General features: G+C 53.3%; 1 protein-coding gene across 3 annotated transcripts in view; it reads left to right on the top strand.

Annotated features, from left to right (window-relative positions):
* The first annotated feature begins 18 nt into the window (after window positions 1–18).
* The window catches only part of SLC9A3R2 (SLC9A3 regulator 2), a 75,464-nt gene continuing 54,728 nt past the window's right edge, over window positions 19–20,754 (top strand). For 2 of the 3 annotated variants that reach the window (XM_044452593.1, XM_044452592.1), the window contains exons 1-2: window positions 19–250; window positions 8,830–9,087. In XM_044452593.1, the coding sequence (XP_044308528.1) occupies window positions 77–250; window positions 8,830–9,087 (432 nt within the window). In that variant the 5' untranslated portion in view covers window positions 19–76. Of the gene's footprint in view, window positions 251–369; window positions 531–8,829; window positions 9,088–20,754 lie in introns of those variants that run through there. The other variant, XM_044452594.1, reaches the window with a different exon arrangement.

Genomic DNA, 20,754 nt, shown 5'->3' with positions numbered 1-20,754 from the left:
CATGGCCAAGGAGCAGGAGGCAGCGGCGGCGGCGGCCCCGGGGGCGCCCCGCCGCCGCCAGCCGCGCCTCTGCCACATGCTGAAGGGCCCCGACGGCTACGGCTTCCACCTGCACGGCGAGAAGGGCAAGAGCGGGCAGTTCATCCGCAAGGTCGAGCCCGACTCGCCGGCCGAGGAGGCAGGGCTGCGCGCCGGCGACCGCGTCGTCGAAGTCAACGGCGTCAACGTCGAGAAGGAGACGCACCATCAGGTCGGCCGGGCGGCCTCTCGCGGGAGCGGGGCCGGGGCCGGGTCGCCGCGCGGCTCCGGGGGCAGGGCAGGCTGCCGCCCCCTCGGGCTTCCCGGGGTCGGCGGCGAGCGCAGGAGAGGAGCCAGGTGCTGCCCTCCGGAAATGCGGGGCCGCAGCTCCCACCTTCCTGACCCTCAGCCGCGGGGGCGAATGGGAGTTGGAGTCCGAAACGGCCAGAGGGGGACAGCGGGCCCCTGGACCCTCGTTGGTCGGATCCGGCAGGACGCTCCAGCCCGGCTTTGTAAGCTGCTCCGTGTGTGGTGTGGGGGAGCGCAGTGTAAAAGCGAGATCGAAAGATCGCGACGTGGAACTGCCGTGCGCGAGGCAGTCTACCTGCGAATGCCTGCCTCCGCGGCGGGGTGACTCCGAGCACCCGGAGGCAGCGGTCCAGCTGCTGCGTGCAGCAGGCTGGGGCGCCGCGGGCAGCTGTGCCTCGAAAGGCACTTTGCGGGGCATGGAAATGCTCTTGAGGGCGAGGGAGCCGATGCGCCCAGGGAGGAGGAGGCCAGCGCCGGCCATGTAAACAGGAAGAATCGCTGCCTCCTCCGGGCTGCTCTGCGGCTTGCAGATCAGGCGTTCGGCCCCGCTGCTTGCCATCTGCTTTATCATCACCTGGGAGAAAGGAATGCCTGCCTGCAGGTATCTCAGGGCCCAGGATTTAATTTGCTCCCCGGAGTCCTTCTGTGCAGTGGTTGCACTTCCCAGAAGCTGCCCTCCCTCTTCCCCGGTGGCAGGCCCTCCTCTAGCACCCGGCATCTGGGCAGTCAGCACTGCACTGCCAAAGCTAGAATGTCTGCGCTGTTTCGTACGTTATGCAGGGAAGACTCGATTTGGCCACTTGGCAGGGAGCGGCACCCATGACGGGTCTCTGAGGTGTGTACCTGTACGCACAGCAGGGAGTTTGCATGCACCTAAGACTGCACACAGCAGACTTCGCAGGTGCATGCAGAAAATGCAAGGGGGGGGGGGAAGGAGCCTAGAGCCATCCTTACTCCTTGGGTGCCCAGTGCTGTGCTTCCCCCCCTCCATGCTTTCATAGTTCGTGCCACCCCTTGCTTTCCCTGTACCCTTTCTCATCCCTGCCAGTTTCAGGGCCTGCAGCCAGCTGAAACCCTTCACCCGTTTGATGGATGGGTTGTCCTTGCCAGACGGGGTGCCGTGGTGTCTCCCTGTCAACATATCTTTTATCACCTTGGTGTAAGGCCTTGTATGTGTCTGCAGAGACTGGTGGCCCTGTGAACGCCGCAGTCTCCCAGTGACCAAAGGCGGGAAGGAGACAGGCCAGTAGGAATGCCCCTGAGCCTCGGACCGGACCGATATGGCTGCCTGGAATCGCGAGAGAGACGAGCCTCTAGGCAAATGGAGATGGAGCTTTGTTTCTTAGGAGGAGAGCTGTGGTCCTTTCAGAGTGTTGGGCTCGGAAGCAAAGGCAGCTAAGGAGGCATGGAGTGCAGAATTCAGAATGGTTTACCAGGCAGTCCTCCCTGCCTGGTGCCCCAGATGTGTTGGGCCACCCCCCCCCCCAATCATCTGCAGGCAGCATTTCCAGGCTGGTGTAGCGAGGGTGAATAGAGGGAGAAACATCATACTCTTCCAAAAAGTGAGTGTCGGAGTCAGCAGTTACTGAGGCGTAGTGGTCAGCTACCATTTGGGTACCTCCCATTTGGTGCAGCTTGTTGCTCTGTTGCCAGTCAGCCCTGTGACACAAGGGGACCATGATGCGCGGTGCTGGCAGAAGTGAGAGTATGGTCTGGGGGCGCATAAGGGGACCGTCATGTTGCAGCTAAGCGGGTCTGGGGCTGGCCTGAGCCTGGAAGAGAGACCGCCTGCATGTAGCCACCTTGAGTTGCACAGTGAGAGACATAAATATAATAAATACATTTGGCAGTAGCTTATGGAGGACTGGATTGGTTCAGGACCCTCAGCTGACAGACCGGGGAGACACTGTTGGGTTTATACTATCACCATTACTTAGATTCACTTCAGGAGTCAAGAGGAAGTAATTCTGTTCTGAGCCATGTGTAGGCTCCATTTTTGTACCATTGCAGGTGGGAGAAGAAAGCATAATGGAAATCCCAATTTTTCTTTTTCAAGCACATTTCTAGTCCATATGACTACAAAGGCAAACTGGAAAGTGTGTGTTCAATGCTTGGTGGTGCAGAAGCAGGGTGATACTGTGACTTCAATAATTAATCGCACATGGTAGAATTCAGTTTTTTGTAGTGCGGAAGCTGGAGTAATATTTTGGTTTGCAGCAGAGTCCACACAGCCTTAGGCTCCATTGCCTGAAACTAATTTGTTCTTGTTGCTGCTGCTGCTGTTACATGCTGACAAGTCACCAATAGGCTGGACATGCACATGGCTGGACATGCACATGGTGGGCATGCCGTGAGCGGAGCCGGCTGGAGCCGAGGGGCAGGCTAGATGGCCCGGGAGGCCCCTTCTGTTTTTATGCTTCTGTTTCGATGTTTGGCAACCCTCCGAAATGTCCTTCGCAGCCTGCTCGGCTCTTGTAAACAAAGGGCTGTGGCTTCCTTGATGGAGGCCCTCCATCTCCTCTGCTTCTTCCACTGACTTTCCCTAGCATGATTGTCTTTTCCTGGTGGTTTTGCCTTCTCATGAGGCGCCCAGAGGAGGACAGCTCAGTTTTGTCATTTTGGCTGCGAGGGATAGTTCTGGCTTGATTTGATCCAGGACCTGCTCATTCAGACTTCTGTTGATCTGAGGTATTTGCAAAACTCTCCTCTGGCTCAATGTTTCAGATGCATCCGTGCTCTTCCTGCGGGCTTTCCTCACTTCCAGCTTTCTCACCCATGGAGAGCAAGCTCTATTTTGGCAAGTTCTTTTTCCATGGCTTGGAGCCGCACTCCACAAGGAAAAGCTAGGGCAGCACTGAGGGCTGCAGAGTGAGGACAGCAGATCTGGCATGGTCTGGCGAAGGACTTTCCATCTCTCTGCAGGGAGAGCACTGTGCAAGAGGAAGCATTCTTCATGCAGTGGATAGACTAAGACTAAGGATCAGGAGGTGAGCTGAGCTGCAGGAGCCAGTGGCGAGCCAGAAGAGAGGACTGGACGAGGGGCTCTGGGGTCTGAGTGGGAAGGAGATAGGTGGTTCTCCCTGCATGGGTGTGAGAGGGAATGTGCGGGGGGGCGGGGGGGGCTCACTGGAATGTGTTGCCCAGTGCATGCGAGTCAGCTTGGCTTCTTTTATCAGGATGCCTGGCATCCAGAGGGCAGGCCAGCCAGCCAGATCAGTTGCTACTCCCTTGTGCCATGAAGAAGACCAGATTCTCTCCCTTCGCTGAGCTCTTTTCCATGGCCCCTGCCTTGGGGTGGCAGTTCTCCCGCTGGTGCCGTTCTTTATGTCCATCTCTTTCTGTGGTTTTGCAGAGCGCCTTGAGTAGCGGCACATCACTGCGCAACTGTTTGCCGTGTGGCTGGGCACAGACGCAGTCTAATGGGGAGAAAGAAGTGGGTTGGAAGCTGCACCAGGAATTAGGCTTTGAGTTACTTTGCCTCGAAGAGGGTGGGGCTTTGTGCCCACCCGTGTGCGTACGCCTCTTCATTCTTATACGTCAACATGAAAATATTAAAGGCACTGTGCAGGATCACTCTAGCCAAGCATTTTGATCCCATTGTGGCCAATATACAAAACCTGGAAGCAGGATGTGAGCTGATTCAGGATAATGTAATATGTAGACCAGGTTCACATAACACAACAATTAACACTCAATTTTAAGTATGGGTTGTTGGGTTGTATGAAATCAAGCATGGTTTATTACCATGAACACCCACAATTTACAACCCAACAACAAACCATGGGTTCTTTCAGTTGTTCATGGTTTTTTGTTCACACTGGAATCCTGCAGATCTTCTGCACACTTACTTGAAAATAATCCCTACTGAACATATTGGGAATATTCATACTTAAAATAAGATTATGGGTAAAACATCGTTTCCAATCACATGTTGATTTATTTATTGTGCAAACTTGTATTCTGATTTCCAGTAATAGTATCAAAGAGATTAGCATAATGGAAAATAAAATTAAAATGCAATAACCAGTGCTTAGAAAGAGACCTGTGACTGTACTGGCTGGGCCACCTCTCCGGGAGCCCTTGTGCGAAGAGGCCAGTTCTCTGGAGGCCTCTGTCCTGTGCCTGTCTGGGCAGAAAAGAGTCCTGCAAGTCCCAGCGCTGGTTTCAGGCTTGCTCGCCAGTGGGGAGCACGTTCCAGGGCCCAGTGTGGCAGCACGACGCGCTCTGCAGCGAGTGTTTCTGTGGAGGGCCAGGGACAGCAGAGCCAGGGGATCCCTCAGGCAGACTGGCCCAGAGCTGTTTCGGGCTCTGTATGTTGACGACCAAGCCTCTCGGCAGCTGGGGTGGTTCTTGCTGCCGAGGTATGGTAGGTCGTTTTGTGGCTGTGCTCGGCACGGGCTCCCACATTTAGGGGGAAATGCCCTTCCCGGCCGCTTGCTGAGATTGTACTTTTAAGAACTTCTCTGGGTACTGCCATCCACAACAGCTTTCTCGGTCCCCCTTACTTCCTTAATATTTTTTATGTTCAAAACATTTGCGGGGCGGGGGGGATTCTCTTTTTTCTGTATTATTGTGTGGTTGCCGTTTGACCATCATTTGGAGGTCTTTAGGGTGAAAACTTCTTGAGGATATTTCCCACATTGGACATACAACTAATGGAGGAATGGGGGAGAAGCGAGGCGTGAGCCTTTCCTCGGGTGCCTCAGAATGGCTTGTGAGGCCCCCTCCCAGGGCCGTCTGAACGCGTGGGCCGGATGGGCGCTTGCCCGTGGGCCCCATACTGATCTGTGCGTGTTAACCCTTGGAAAATGGGAAAACTTCCAAAATGAACAGTAGTTGTCGTTGTCGTAGAGGCCGCAGTGCACTGCCTTGCCCGGGCCCCTCGTGCTGTTCAGACGGCCCCGCCCTCTGCCCTCCCACCCTGGCGCTCCTGGTGGCGTCCTCACAATTACTCTGTAGGCCAGGCCGAGGAGGAGTGGGCGGCCTAGCTCGCCCAGCCAGCTGCATGGCAGGGTTACAGCAGGCCGCTGCAATGTCCTGGCTGGAATTGTCTCTTCGCCTCGCCTGGAATCCCCCCGTCACAGGCGGTCTCGGGGAGCCTGGGGGGGGGGGCGTTCATGACCCAGAGGCCTTCTCCTGGCCAGCGACACAAGGGCTTCATTTGACGAATGCAGTATTTTGCCTGCAGAGCGCTTTCAGCCTTTCAATTCCCACCTTGCTTATTCAGGAGTGAAGCCTCTCTGATTTCTTTCATGAGGAACAGCAGGTGGTCTGGTGGCCCTTATTTCAGACACATGAACCTCTGCGCAGATGAGAGCCCAAAGCCACGTCTAGATGTCCAGTGTGGGGAACTGCAGACCTGGGACGGGCCGAGCTCTTCCTCGCGGCACACGCCCAAGCAGCGAGCTCTTGGCTGAGAGCGTGGCCATCTCTGGGCTGCCAATAGTTGGAGCGGATCTGAGCTTTCTCCTTGCTTCTCTCATTTTTAAATGTTATTTCTTAAGATTTTTAAATTTAAAATGTTCTTAAAATGGGGAGGTGGGCATGCTGCAAAGAGAAGTACTGCTGCCCGGTGCCATCAGTGCTTGGGGGCAAAGGACTGGCGTTGAGTTTGGAGCTCCAGGGCCTCCTGTGCCTTGTACTGAAGCTCTTGAATAAGTTATTTTTTTTGTCAATGTGCCGCAAGGGAAACAGATGTTCTCTGACTGGGTGTGGCCACCCCAGCAGCAGTTGTACGAATGGGCAAGCCTGCCTGGCAGCCATTTTGTGAAAGCACCCAGGACATACTCCCCCAATGCTGTCCACTCTCTCTAGCTACACATGTGGAGAGTACCAAGTTATGAAAGGCTGCTGGAGAAGGAAGAGATGGGGTAGCTGGCAGCACAAAGCTGCCTTTATTTACTGACATGCAAGAGCTGTTCTGTAAAACATTCTCAGGTTAATATGAATACGGCTGTGATGTGTAGGTGATAATAGCAACTTTGCTCAAACAGCTGAGACTTTTTATGCCTTGAAAAATGTCTGGGCTGAGAAGGTAGAACTAAGCATTAGGGGAGGGTACACAGAGATGGGATAGGGAGAGATATTCCACACAGCAATAGCTAAAATTGTGGAGGCACACTCTCAAATTGGCAGGAGGTTACGCGGATCCCAGTGGAATCCTTCCAGCCTCCCCTTATTTGCCATTATGTCCCACTTGCAATCTTTGCTTGTCCCACACTGCTACCTCGTGGCGTCACCTGTCCCAAAGTTTCCTCCACGCTAAAACATTCTGCTTGTTCCCCTTTGCTACCTGAACCTCGCACAAGAACACCTGCATGGTACCGTTTCTCTTATTGCTCAAATCCTTCCACAAAATCCACTTTCCCATGAAGCCTTTGGGTCAGCCCTTTACCTGTGACCAAAATGGCATTGGCTCATGTCCATCTGTTGTTTTCCTGTCTTCCTTTTCTTGGTTTGATGTCTCTCCCCATAACATGCACACTGTGTTCATTTTTGTTGTGAGGTCCCAGAAGCTGGGATGCACCTGACTTTTTACTTCCAAGCACTGTGCGGCTGATAGAGTTGTATTTAATACTGACAGCATTAATAAAATCCGGGCAACTCACTGCCGCCACATGTTGACTTGGTAATTGGAAGAGAAAGTGGAGTTTTAAAAGGATTGCGCAAATGCAAACATTTCTGCAGATTTTATGTATGATGGTCAGGAGAACCACCTCTGAATTCAAAGGAGCAAGATCTTGCTGGTCAGGAACAGTAAAGGACTGATCCAGGAATTCATTTATTGTTGGTTTTTAAGCTTTTTAAAAACTCCACTACTCTGGAAGCCAAAAAGGCTTTGAGAGCAGCTTATATAATTTCTGCAGCAGACAAGACAGTCCTTCCCTTCAGTATTGCAGTGGAAAAGGCATGACACAAGCGAGAAACGGGATCAGACAGGGAGAGCTGAAGAGAGGGCCTGGCCACCCCACCGCTCCCTCTGCGGCAGTCAGGTGGCCTGGTGGCGGACATGAGGTAGTCAAGGGAGGGGGGAGATGCCTGGCGCCTGCTGCGCCACCTCTTCCTCTGCTGCAGCCTTTGGGATTTACCTGGGGGCTCGGCATGCCGTGCAGCATTGCCAGGGAGCATGTTCACCGTGGCTGCAGTCTGTGCATTTCCCACTGGGCCTACCTCTCTTCTGCAGAGGCTGGTCGCATGGCCAGGCCTTCAGGGAGAGGAGTGAAAAAAGCCATGGTCTGTTCTGGGCCATTGATCATTTGGTACCTTGGTGGGGGGGGGCATCCTCTTCACAGAACTGCAGGGAACTCCCTCCTGCACGCCAGTGTCATTTGCTCTGACAGCAGCCCACTCGCGCGCGCACGTTCACACACAATCTTGGGCAGCTTCCATGCATTTCTGTAAGTGTCGCGATTGTACCATTTGACTCAGTTCTGGCTGAAGCTCCTACAGGCATCCTTAAGTTCATTTTGAAATGCGGTGGGTACAAAATACAAAAGGAATCAGATCACAGAAGAGAAAACTGGGTGCCACCATTGAAACGGCCCTGCCCTCCAGCCTAACCGGAGGGTGGGAACATCGGAGGAGAGCCTGCAGCGATGACCACAGCAGATGGGGAGGTACAGGCGGAACAGGTCTTCAGCTCCGGAGGCCCTACCCGGCCCCTGATGGACTGTTTGAACCCTGTCCCTAGAATTTAACCCTGTCAGGACTCGGTTGTTCCAAGTGTTTTCTGCTCGGCCAGCTGAAAAGGCGTCCAGAGCTGCTCCTGCGCCATCTTCCACGTGCGCTAGTGAGGGGGTATAAGGACATGAGCCTTGATGGGTCAGGCAAGGCCAAATGTGTTCAGGAGACTTCGGAGTCCATTTTCTCCAGACACCTGGCACTCGGAGCTATCTTCCTTCTGAACCTAGAGGTTTGCTCCACCTTTGGGGGGGCCCTGCTGGGTCCCAGCCAGGACATCCCACCCTGCAGCAGCTGCTCACCATGCCTGCCTTCCTTCGGCGAAGCTGGCAGGCAGGTACCGCTGGAGGCAGGAGCTCTGGCTGCTGTTTGTGCCCCCACACACAAACACCTGGTGTGCAGGGCTGACCTGTCTCTCAAAAGCAAGGCCTGGCTGAGCCATCATGACCAATAGCCAAGATGGACTGTGGTGCAGCTGTGCACTGCAAGTTGTACGGTCCTTTGAGAAACAAAAGCCATCGCCTTACTATTTGAAAGGAACTCCTCAGATAATGAGTAGATGTACAACCCGCAGCTCCTTGGCCTTTGCTGGCTAATCAGCTGGCCCATAGGTGCTTAATCCGTACAGGTATATACTCGCTACGCATCAGTATTTCTCTTGCTGACTGGAAGTGCCCCATATCCGCGCCCTCATCGCATGTCCGCAGTCGGCTTTCCTCCCCTCTGCCCCTCTCCCCTTTGCACGTTTGGAAGACCCGTGGCTGCGTGTCGCTTCTTTCAGGACTCCTCATCGTGCTCTCCTTTGCTCCCCCCCGCCCCCAGGTTGTGCAGCGTATCAAAGTTGTCGAAGCTGAGACCAGCTTGCTGGTGGTGGACAAAGAGACGGACGACTACCTCCGAAGCCTTCAGCTGACCTGCACAAAAGAGATGGTGAGCGCAGGTATCGTGGCAGACTTGGAAGCGTTGCCAGCCAAATCACCCAGCAGCGATAATGGAGATATCTGGAAACCTCAGATGGAGCTGAGTGGCAGGAACCTCAAGAGGCACAAGCACAGCTTGAGCTTGGAGAGTGCAAAGAAGGTGAGTCCGTGACTGGGGGGCCCTGAGCCTCGGGAGGTGGAGGGGACGCAGTGTGTCTCGGTCCTGGGGGCCTCCTGAAGGACAGCCTTGCTGCTCTGGTCTTTCCCAGCCTACTGCAGGGCGTCTCGGTGTGGCTCCTCCGTGCCTTGGATCAGTCCTGGCAGATTTATCACCACTGCGAATGCCTGCATTGCGATGGCTTGTGCGGGAGGCTGGGTGCTTTGTGCAGAGCTGGAGAGCCAGCTGGGTTGCTGAGCTTCTGCCAGGCGTGGGACATGTGCACGGAGGCATGTTGAATCCAGCACTGCGGAAAGCGGCGGGAGGCATTTGCCTGGTTCTGGACTCTGCTCTGCAGTGGGGAAGGGGGAGAGATCGAATCTAGTGGTGGTGGGAGGCCTTTGTTCCTCCCTGGCACATGGAGTCCGGATGCGTGGTTGGGCCTTGCCTACAGATGCTCGCAGCTGAACTTAGCTCAGTTAATTCCACCACTTGCTCTGCAAGTGGGAAGGTGCTCCTTGATGCCAGACCAGTAAAGGGCTCTGTGTTGAAGCATTCCAGGTGCTTCGTCCGGCATAAACGTGTTTCTGGGACAGCCAGCTTTGCAGGGCAAGGCAGCCAGGCTTGGACTCTTTCACGTCGGGCATCACTCCTTGGCTCATGAGTTTATTTTTACAGCAAGAGGGGTAGAAATGTGCTTGATCAAAACAAAAAGAGGGGTGGGAGAGGAAAAGGAAACCTTCAAGATGCCAGGTTTCTGGTGCAGAAAGTGCATCAACAAAGACACATAGCCCCTGCCTCAGGGAAGGGCAGACCTTTGAGAAGACAGCCTTTCATGTTTTGTAACTGACTCAGGAAAAGGATTCAGCAGCAGAAACCAGGAGAGGCAAACTGTAAGAAGCCCATGGTTGGTTGCCTGAGGGTCCCTGGCGTAGCGAGGGCCCTGCCCAAGGCCCTGGAGGGCAGTGGCGTGCCCAAGGCCTGGCTCCATTTAAGGCAGGGTGGCTGATCCTTTTTCACTCTGAAAAGCAGGCAGCAATTTGGAACAGGAGTAGGGAGACGGTGTGGCTGGCTCTTCTCCTCCCTGCCCCTGCCGTCCCCTGATCCAGGTCTCTGTTCTAAGATGGCTTGAGCCTCGAGGGGTGGGGGAGGAATGTTGCCACCTCCTCCCTCTGGGGCTAATCTTATGGGGCAGTGCTGGGGGGGGCGGGTGGCATGATTGAGCAATGGCCCTGGAATGGGTGACTCGCTTGTTCCTGGTGCCCGGAACAAGGCATCTGGTTCCTGCCATTTACAGTTTGGTGCCGAGGCCTGCCCAGCTCCTTTGGTGGTGTTTTGGAGTGGCTGCCTCTGCTTTTTATGAAGCACTAAAGGGTCCGTTGCCAAGGCAGCACTTAGCAGAGAAGGCTCAGCGGAGAGCACCAGGGCGCAACCGGCACGCATTAGTTCCGCATGAACATATTTAAACCAGACTCAATGGCCATTTGTCTGGTTGCCCGTGAAAAAGAAAAATCGCCTCCAGATGACCAGGCTGGGAAACCCGGCTGAAAGATATTTCGATGCAAGCTGCTGACTTTCCAGATGTGGAGTGGACCCACCTTTTGGCTTGCATGCTCTTTATGAGGCATTTACATTTATAATGCAACCCTACACATTTGATGTAAGCCCCATTCCCTGAAATGGGGCAAATGATGGCAGCCTTAGGCATCTTCAGGGGGTTACCTTGTCCAAAGGGTCATGCAGGAAACTCACCTTAAACTTGACAATTGTAATTATTTCATGCACACCTTTTGTAACAATCTCCTAGACAGTAAACCTAATAAAATCAGGCCAGCTTGTAGCTGAGCCCATGGGAATGTCAACATGTTGCATTGACTCCTGTAAAAATTTGTTTCTGTTCTTGTTTGGCTTGCTGCAGCTTTGCGCCATGTCAAAACACAAAACAGAGCACGGACCGGAGAAGGTCACCCTCAGGTCATGTTTAGGAAGTTTAAATTACAGCTGGTTGAAAATAACATATTTGACATAGAAGGAGAAGCAGGCAGATGGGATTTTCGGTTCTGGGTGCTAATTAGCCCTTTTCTCAAAGAAGGGGAATGGAAGAGGCAGCAGCTATTTGCATTGCAAATGAACTGGAGGAAAAAGAGCTTTACTGGAACTGTGGGTGGGTGGGAGAAGGGGGGTGCGCACATCTTTGAGCTAATGTTTGACAACCAAATGCAGCCGTAGTCACAGCCACATGTATCCTATCATTAAAAATTAAAACAAAGCAACACACACACACACACACACACACACACACACACACACACACACACGTGTTCTGCAGCCTGTATCATGTGCAAGCATCTTGGCCTGGTTGATTCTCCCCTATTTCTCATGATTCTGCTGTTGATGAATATTTGGTGAGGGGGCAGCAGGATGTTCTGCATTTTGTTCACCCCCCTCCCCCCAAAAGCATTTCAGAATTTATTCAGAATTGCCTGTATACTTTTGAGATTATCTTCATGATTGGAAGCCAGACACCTGTTTAAAAAACAAGGATGCTGCCTTTAGGAAAACCCTTTTGTACCCACTCCCCTGTCTTAAGTGGTGCACTGGCAGCGGCAAAAGCTCCGAAGCACCTGGTTTTGTGAATAAAACGAGATCAGCGCTCCTCCAGCAGCTGGATGCGGCTCACCAGTGCATGTTGCCACCTCAGGAGGGATGGGGGGACAGGATCACGGTGTCCACCCTGGTGCATGACTCCAGAATAGCCTTCTCCCCTTCCTCCCGCCCCCCCCCACACACTCATGTGGAGTCTTGCTCAGAACTTTAGCCGCCTGTTGTTTTTGAGCTGGGGTGTTGGCAGGAAGCCCCACCGGAGAAGGAAGGTATCCACCCCAGAGCAGAAATTTCCTTTGCAGTGGTATTTTTAGTGCAACACAAAATAAGTGGAAATTAAAAGGAGGTAGGAACAAGATTAGCATCAGGATGGACTGGGCTGGGCCTGCTTTTGTTTCTGGGGACACCAGTTCCTTGGGTTTCTAGACCAAAGAAACCGCACATTCCCAGCAAAAGGGTGGGTGCGGAGGCATGAAGCACTGTGGGTTTATTGCAAGAGTGGAAGGGTCAGAACGTTAGAAACCAAAGAAGGACACTGTGTAATCATGTTGCTAGGCCTCAGGTTTACTCTGTGGAGTGTTGAGGGATGACAGACTCCCAAAACGCACCCAGTGCCAGCCCTCTGCCTCTTCCATCCAGCAGGACTGTGCAGGCAGTCCAGTTGCTGGGAGGGAGGGGAGGCAGTCACGGACGGGGACGGGGAACCCAAACTGGGCTGCCTCTCATTATGCATCTCAGTTGTACTTTCAGAGCTGAAGGGGGAGTGAAGAGGGACTGGTGCTTGTAGGGCGATATGCATCCCACTCGTGGAGCAGTTTCTTTGTGTTGTTGGGAAAACGTGTTTGACCAGAGGCAGCAGTGGAACCAAAGAAGGGGAAGGTGGGTGCGCATGGAAGTGCCCCCTCAGAAGCACGAGCGCCTGCCTCTGGGTTGGGTCAGAACAAGGACAATGTGCCTGGCTGCGCGCACCCTGATGTTCTGCATCGGATGGGAAGGGTTGTTTATTCGCTGTCACAAATTACAAGCCTTAGTTTACATAACATGGGCAAGAGGATGGGAAGGGTCCAGCAGCTGACCACCTTGAACTGGGAGGCAGGGAGTTCAGAAGAGGTAACTACCTAAGAGGTGTTACATAATTTTGAGTTGCTGTGTGATAGAGATGTAGCAAGAGTTTTGCAATGTCCTTTGTAAGCCATCCATAGACAATTTAGTAATGGGACAGCATAGAAAAACTTTAAATAAAATAAATATGAATAGAATCCTCATTATTTTCCTCGCTCCCTCAAGTGTACAGTTGTACAACTTACTCTGGAAATGATTGGTTCTGGAATTCTGCTTTTTCCTTTTTATTTACTAGGAAAAGAATGTTGTTTGCAAATTCCAGCTGTCTTTATTTGGGAAATTAATTAATAAGCCAGAAACTTATCTACACAGAATTCTCCATGGTGGCATTATTGCAATAGATCCTCACTGTAATCTTTTACATCTGACTGTTAGGAGACTGCCTCATAGACAGAGCTGCATTCAGGCAAGCAAGAGCTTTAAGTGCCAGATTTACGGTTCTCTGAAGGGCACTTTAACTCTATTAATGGGTTGGTTAATGTGGGAATTAATGGGTCATTTAGGAACTCTGAACTCTTCTTGGAAAGGATTTCTGGTAAAAGAGCTCTTGGAAATGTGAAGGCCCCTGCGGATCTGGTAGGTTTCCCACACGCCTGGGGCGCTGCAGAAGCTCCTGGAGCAACTGCAAGGTCTCAGGTACTTTGAGCAAAAAGTGGACGACAGTATCTTAAGGGGAAAAGTTAAAATACAATTTTCTGTACTCAGAACTGTTTATGCAGGCTTCTCAGCAAGGGGGACCAGTCCTGCATTACATGAACCAGTAAGAAAAGAGGAACTCGTGCACCTGAGCATGTGCAGAATGCCTTTCTTGGATTTAGTAGAAACATAGAAACAGAGCGAGTCAGAAGGGATCTCCCGGGCCATCTAGTCTGACCCCTGGCTCCAGCCAGCTCCGCTCACAACATGCCCACCATGTGCATGTCCAGCCTATCCTTGAACACCCGCACCGATGGGGCCTCAACGACCTCCCGTGGAAGCCCATTCCACACCCTCGGGGTCCCGACTGTCAGGAAGTGCTTCCTGGCATCCAAAGGGAACCTGGGTTTCCTGAGCTTTGCTCCATTGGAGCAAGTCCTGCCTTCCTCTGCAGGGGAGGACAGGTCTCTACCCACCCCCATGTGACATCCCCTCACATACCTGCATGTCGCCAACAGATCCCCTCTGAGTCTCCTCTTCTCCAGGCTGAAAAGACCCAGTTCCCTCAGTCTCGCCTCATACCCCATCCCGTTAAACCGGCCACCAACCTTGTGGCCCTACGCTGCACTGACTCCAACCTGGCTATATCCTTCCCATAATGAGGGGCCCAGAACTGAGCACAATACTCCAGTTGCGGGCACACTAAAGTCATACAGAGTGGTAGTAATACCTCTCTCGATCTAGAGCCACACTTTGGCTATGCAACCAAGGGTGGCGTTCGCCCTCTTGGCCACCGCATCACACGGCTGACTCATGTTCAGCCTGCAGTCAACCTGCACCCCAAGGTCCCTTTCACAAGTGCTGCTCTCCAGCAACTTGTCCCCTAACCTGTACTTACGACACCCATCCCTATGCCCCAAGTGCAAGACCTTGCACTTATCCACATTGAACGCCATCCTGTTGTCTCCTGCCCACTTCCATAGTCTGTCCAGATCCTTTTGGATCTGGAGTACCTGCTCCTCAGTTGTGGCCACTGCTCCAGTTTTAGTATCTTCTGCGAATTTGATCAGCAGACTGTTCACCACTTCTTCCATGTCATTTATGAAAAGATTAAACAGAATTGGCCCCAGGACAGAGCCCTGGGGGACCCCGCTTGTCACTGGCTGCCATCCCGATGGTTCCCCACTAATGGTTACCCTCTGCTTTCGGTCAGTCAGCCATGCCCTAATCCACTGGACAGTGCTTTGGTGTATCCCAAAACTCCTCAGTTTCTCCACCAGGATATCATGGGGCACTTTGCCAAAGGCCTTGCTGAAATCCAGGTAAACCACATCAACTGCATCCCCTCCATCTAGCCATCTCGAAACCTTGTCGTAGAATTCCACAAAGTCTGGCAGGACCTGTTTTTGCGGAAGTCGTATTGTGTGGCTGTCAGCCTCCCTTCCCTATCTAGCATCACTAGAATTCTCTCTATTATGAGCCTTTCCATTGTTTTTCATACAATGGATGAAAGGCTATCTGGTCTGTAATTCCCCATGTCCCTTCTACTACCCTTTTTGAAAATTGGGACCACTCATGCCACCCTTCAGTCCTCTGGAACTTCACCTGTTCTCCACGAGGCCTCAAAAATGGAGGCCAGCGGGCGTGAGAGAATCCCTGCCAATTCTCTAAGTACTCTCAGGTGTAACCCATCAGGGCCTGGCGCCTTTGTAATGTCCAATGCCCTAAGGAACCCCTCAATCTCAAGGGGGGTGACTCTAATCTGTGCCCCTAAGTCCCCGGCCTCATCTAATCTATGCGGATCCCTCCCCCCAGTCCTGCTTTGGGGAGAACACAGAGGCAAAATAGTCATTTAGCATCTGTGCCTGTTCCCTCATATCAGTCACTGGATCTCCTTCCTCCTTATTTAGTGGTCCCACCACTTGTCTCCCCTTCCTCTTCCTATTTACATGCTGAAAGAAGCCCTTTTTGTTGCTCTTGGTATTCTTGGCAAGTCTCAGCTCATAATCAGCCTTAGCCTTACAAAGAATCCTTCTGCAACGGGCCTCCTCCTCCCGGTATACCCTTTTGTCTATTTGCCCCAGTGCCCATTTCCTACAGAGGTTCCTCTTGCGTCTAACCACCTCCTTTCGCATCCATGGCAGCACTCTCCTCCACCTCCCCACCTTTCTTACTAGAGGTATCATCAAGGCTTGTGTATCGTGTTAGCCACGCATTCACAATTTGAGAGGCAAAATACCTGCTCCTCCAGGTATTTTGCCTCCACATTTTGAGAGGAAGGTTCCCGGGGGAGGGCCTCTGCTGCCTAACTCGGGGGTGGGAGGGCAAATATGGAAGAAGGCGTTCCTTTAGGTATCCTGGTCCCAAGCCGTTTAGGGCTTTATAGGTAATAACCAGCACCTTGAATTGAGCCTGGACTTCGATGAGAAGCTAGTGGAGCTGATAGAGGACTGGGGTTATATGAGAATAACACCCAGTCCCCGACAGCATCCTGGCAGCTCTGTTTTGCACCATCTGAGGGATCTGGACTGTCTTCAAGGGCAGCCCCACATAAAGCATGTTACAGAAATCCAACTGGGAAGTAACCAATATGTGTGTTACTGTTGCTAGGCAATTTTCCTCCAGGTAGGGATGCAGCTGATGGATTAGCCGAAGCTGAAGGAAAGCGCTCCTCGCCACCGCTGTCAGTTGAGCTTCCAAGACAGCTCTGGGTCGAGGAGCACTCCCAAGCTGCCCCCACTGTCAGGTCTTTTTCCCTGTCAAAACCCCTGAGTTTCACCCAGATTGCCTCTACCGAATCCCCATCTGTGCTGCATCCTATCTCACTGCATCCTGTCCCTTCCCTGACGTATAAAGCCACACCCCCACCCCTCTTTCCCTTCCTGTCCTTTCTAAAAAGGTGATACCCTTCTATGTTCACATTCCAGACTTGCCTTTCATCCCACCAAGTTTCTGTGATTCCCACCAGATCATACCCTCCTATTCCCAGGAGAGCTTCAAGCTCTTCCTGCTTATGACCCATGCTCCTAGCATTGGTGTGCATGCACCTCAGCTCCTTCCCACCGCTTCCTTTCCTTGGAGTTCCCAGCCTCCTCCTCCCTCCCATCCTCCCTGATACCTGGCTCCTCTCTGTAGGAGTCCTGTCAGTCCCTGCAGTACCTCTAAAACCCTGCTCCCAGAGCCCTGATCCTCTCCCCACACTTATCCAGTGCAGACATGTTTCTGGGGGGCCAGAACCCCCCCCCCCCCGAGCTCAGTTTAAAGTCTTCCAGACGAAACTCGCTAGAGCATCTCCAAAGGACCTTTTCCCCATCCTTGTGAGGTGTAACCCGTCCCTTGCCAGAAGTCCATTGGCAAGAAACCGGGTGCTGTGGTCGAGGAACCCGAAGCGTTCCTTCTGGCACCACACCCCAAGCCAGTCGTTCACCTCGGAGGCCCTCCTGTCCCTGCCTGGCCCAAATCCCCGGACCGGTAAGATCGACAAGAAGGCCACTTGGGCCTTTAGCTCCCGGAGTTTCTTCCCCAAGGCCTCCAAGTCCCTGGGCAGCCCAGGCCGCAGACAAGGTACGACGCCCTTCCTCTCCGGTGCCCCTGCTCCCCTGCCCAGCCCCTGCCTTGCCTTCGCCAGTCCCCTGGCCACTCAGCCCTCTCTCCCAGCCTCTGCTTCTGCTGCTCTGCTGCTTTGCCAAGAGGCCAGAGCCAACAGGTCAGGGCCACGTTGTGTCCCAAGAAGGAGTCATGAGGGAGATGCCTCTCAGGGTGCTGGGTGCTTGGCCCAGGATCACATCCTCCCACTGGGGTTTCAGGCTCCCAGCACCCCCTTTTTGAGAGGCTGAGCTCCACAGAGTCAGCTGCGTAGGCACTGGGCTCGCACAATATCTGCCCAATGCTCCGTGGGTCCAGAATATGCTCCAGATCGCCTTCCTAGCCCCTGGTGCACTCCGGATGGGGACGGCTGGAGCCTGCATTACCCACAGGTGGGTCGGCCCTCTGGGGGCGGGGGGCTGCATTAAGGGCATTCAGTAGGGGGAGAACAGCCCCTTCAGTGCTTCCACCAGAGTCCTCTTGGTCTGCCATGCAAGGTAGATCTCCCGGGCTAATGCCACCTCTCTTCGGCAGGTGATTTTCCCTGAGTGTTTGTTTTCCTGGGAAAGCAAACCCGCGTGGTTTGTTTAGCCTGTGGTGATGTGGGCTGATTGGGACCGGAATCCGTTAGCTGAAGATCCTGTGTCTTGTCAGTGTTTCTCAGGATTTGAGTGCACCGGGGAGGCCTGGCTGATGAATTTCTCCCCACTGACTTCCCCGGTCACAGACCTCACGGCAGCTCCATCTTTCCCGAGGCTGATGTTGGGCCTGCTGCCGCCGCCTTCATTAGATGCATCTGCAGTGTTTCCCAGACCGCTTCCCAGCACTTTGTCGATCATCTCTAGGGATGTTCCTAGCCTAAACTGCGTTCGCATCTTCCATCCTTTCCCTTTGCTGTTAGGTCCCACGCAGGACAAGCCTCTCAAAATGTGAATGCGTGGCTAACACGATACGCAACGCAGGGGATTGTAAGTTGCTGGAAATGGCATTTGGGGGGAACAAGGGCCCTTTGGCCCAGCCAGGCACCCTCCAGATGATTGCACTTCGGCTCCCATTGCCCGCAGGCAGCTCCGTCGGGGGTCAGGCATGCTGAGAGCTGTTGTCCGGAGTGCAAATACCCTGGGAGTGAGGGATAAGATACAGGATGATCTTGATAGGTCTGAACACTGGGCAGCGGGCAACAGGATGAGACTCAACAGGGACAAATGCCAAGTCCTCCACTTAGGAACAAGAAACCAAATGTACCACTACCAGATGGAGAACACTTTGCTCAACGATACTGTAAATGAGAAGGATTGTTGTAGATCACAAGCTAAGTATGAGCCAACAGGATGATGCAGCTGCAAAAAGGGCAAACACTATTTTGGGCTGTATCCACAGAAGTATCACTTCCAAAATACGTGAAGTACTAGCTCCACTAAACTCAGCACTAGCCAGGCCTCACCTGGAGTCCTGTGTCCGGTTCTGGGCACCCCAGTTTAAGAAAGATGCAGACAAGCTGGAATGGGTGCAGAGGAGGGCAACAAAGATGATCCAGGGACTGGAAGCAAAGCCTATGAGGAGAGATGGAAAGAGCCGGGCACGTTCAGCCTCAGGAAGAGAAGACTGAGGGGGGATATGACAGCACTCCACAAGTACCTGAAAGGCTGTCACAGAAGGGAAGGACAAGGTATCTTCTCGTCCATTCCAGAGTGCAGGACACCGGCAAATGGACTTAAGTTAAAAGAAACCAGATTTAGACCAGACACCAGGAAGCGTTTCCTCCCTGCCAGAGCAGCCTGACAATGGGACCGATAACCTGGGGAAGCTGTGGGCTCTCCCTCGCTGGAGACTTTCAGAAGGCATCTGGACTGCCACCTCATGGGAAGGTGTGACTTCGTGTCCTGCCTCAGCAGGGGGTTGGGCCTGGTGGCCTCCCGGCTGCTTCCAACTCTACTCTTCTAGGATTCTATGAAATGGCCCCGCATGGCCTTTTCTTTCTTTCTTTCTTTCTTTCTTTCTTTCTTTCTTTCTTTCTTTCAGAGGCCTCTGTTGCTGGTGGGCTCCCATCAGGATCAAGCTAGCTGTGGAGTGTGAGTTTGACTGGCCCTCCAGCTGTTTTTCCAAAACGCACAAGCACCTGCAGTGGCTGGGCTGAGGGGCTCGATATGATTGAAGCGGTGGCGCTGCAGGAAGGGGATTCCTCCCTGCCTCCCATGCCGTGCTCCTGACCAACCTCCCCAGCCCTGCCAAAGCTGCAAATGGTCTTGCTCCGTGTGTGTGTGTGTGTGTGTGTGTGAGTGAGTGAGTGAGTGAGTGAGTGAGTGAGAGTGTGAGAGAGAGGCAGCTGGCCTAGCAGTACGAGTGGGTGGGATTTTGATCAGGGGAAGGGGAGGCTCCTCTCCATCACTGCGTTGTGGGACGGCAGTGGTGAGCTGGGACAATGTGGGGAGAGCAGGGGAAGCGGACAGGGAGGCCTTCGGTAGCACCTTGCCCCAGGGCACCCAGAATTCTGGTGCCAATCCTGGACCGTCTACCTGGGAGTTGTTGACACAGACGGGCAGGAGTTTGTCTGGCCTCGTCTCTGGAGATGCCTGGGTTTGAATCTGGAACCTTGTACATGCACGTGGGTGCTGTACCACTCAGCCACAGCTCTTCCTGGAAGTGGATATAATAGGGCTGTGCAGACTCATTAGTACCCTTCCACCTTCCTGCGGGGCTAATGTTTTGGAAGTGGGAGTCTTGGTATACTCCTTATACAGAATTCCCAGGATTTTTGGAGTGAGGCCATAGCAGAAGGGCATGAAACCTAGATATCTAAACCTAGATTTGTTTAGCATTTAGGTGCGTCCAGGGAGATCTGGAGCAAAGTGTTGGAGGTCTCCAAGTGATTTGTGTCTCTTGGAGAATAGGCAGGAGAAAAAGAACCCTGCCGAAGAAGGCAGCTTCCCTACCATTTTTTGTTTTGTTTTGGCACATGGTGTGTCTCTGAGCAGGAGCAGGAAGAGAAAAGTACGCCTGGTCTGCAGTCCCAAACATCGGAGTGGCTTAGCTTATCACTCGGAGTCAGCAGCGGTGACCCCATCCGTTCCTCTCTGTTGACCCTGAACCTCGCCGTTCAAAGCATGACTCTCTATGGATGCTTCCAGCATGCTGCCCTTCCGTGGCCCTTACCCCTTGTGGCAGGTACATTCCATTCTGCTCAGGTGATAGAGCAGTTTTGCAAATTGGCAAGAGGAAGGCCTGGGGATTGTGCACAGATGCAGCTTGTTTTCCCACCCAGAAAGCTGAGGCAATGAACAGTCCATTCTGTGGCACTCCAGTACCCTCCTCTTTCCCCCGCTGCCATCGTGGGACTTGAGGTGGCCCCGTGTGCTCCCAAAGGGCCTTCCACCCAGGCAGCAGCCACGCCCAGACTTCCTTAGCTATGGGAAGGCTCCTGCATCATGCGCCCTGAGACGGTAGGGCAGTGCTCGGGTAACACAGGTAAGACTGCAATTCTCGGCATGTTTAGACAGAAAAGGTCCTTTGGATTTCAGTACGTCCCACCCTGGAGTGCTTCTAGTAAGCCAAGAGGAGCAAAAAGCCCCACTGGGGTGACTCAAGATGTGGGGCCTCTCCAGTTCAGCATTTTGTTCATGCCGTGGCAAGCTAGCTGCCTATAGAATCGGACAAATAGGAAACGAGTCCCGGAGCGCCCCCCCCCCCCCCCCCCCCCCCCCCACCCCCCCCCCCCCCCCGCCC

This window comes from Varanus komodoensis, unplaced genomic scaffold (assembly GCF_004798865.1).
Source record: "Varanus komodoensis strain SLA01 unplaced genomic scaffold, ASM479886v1 scaffold73, whole genome shotgun sequence".
Taxonomy (NCBI): Eukaryota; Metazoa; Chordata; class Lepidosauria; order Squamata; family Varanidae; genus Varanus; species Varanus komodoensis.
The sequence above is the reverse complement of the archived record's forward strand: the minus strand, read 5'-3'. Positions and strand labels throughout refer to the sequence as shown.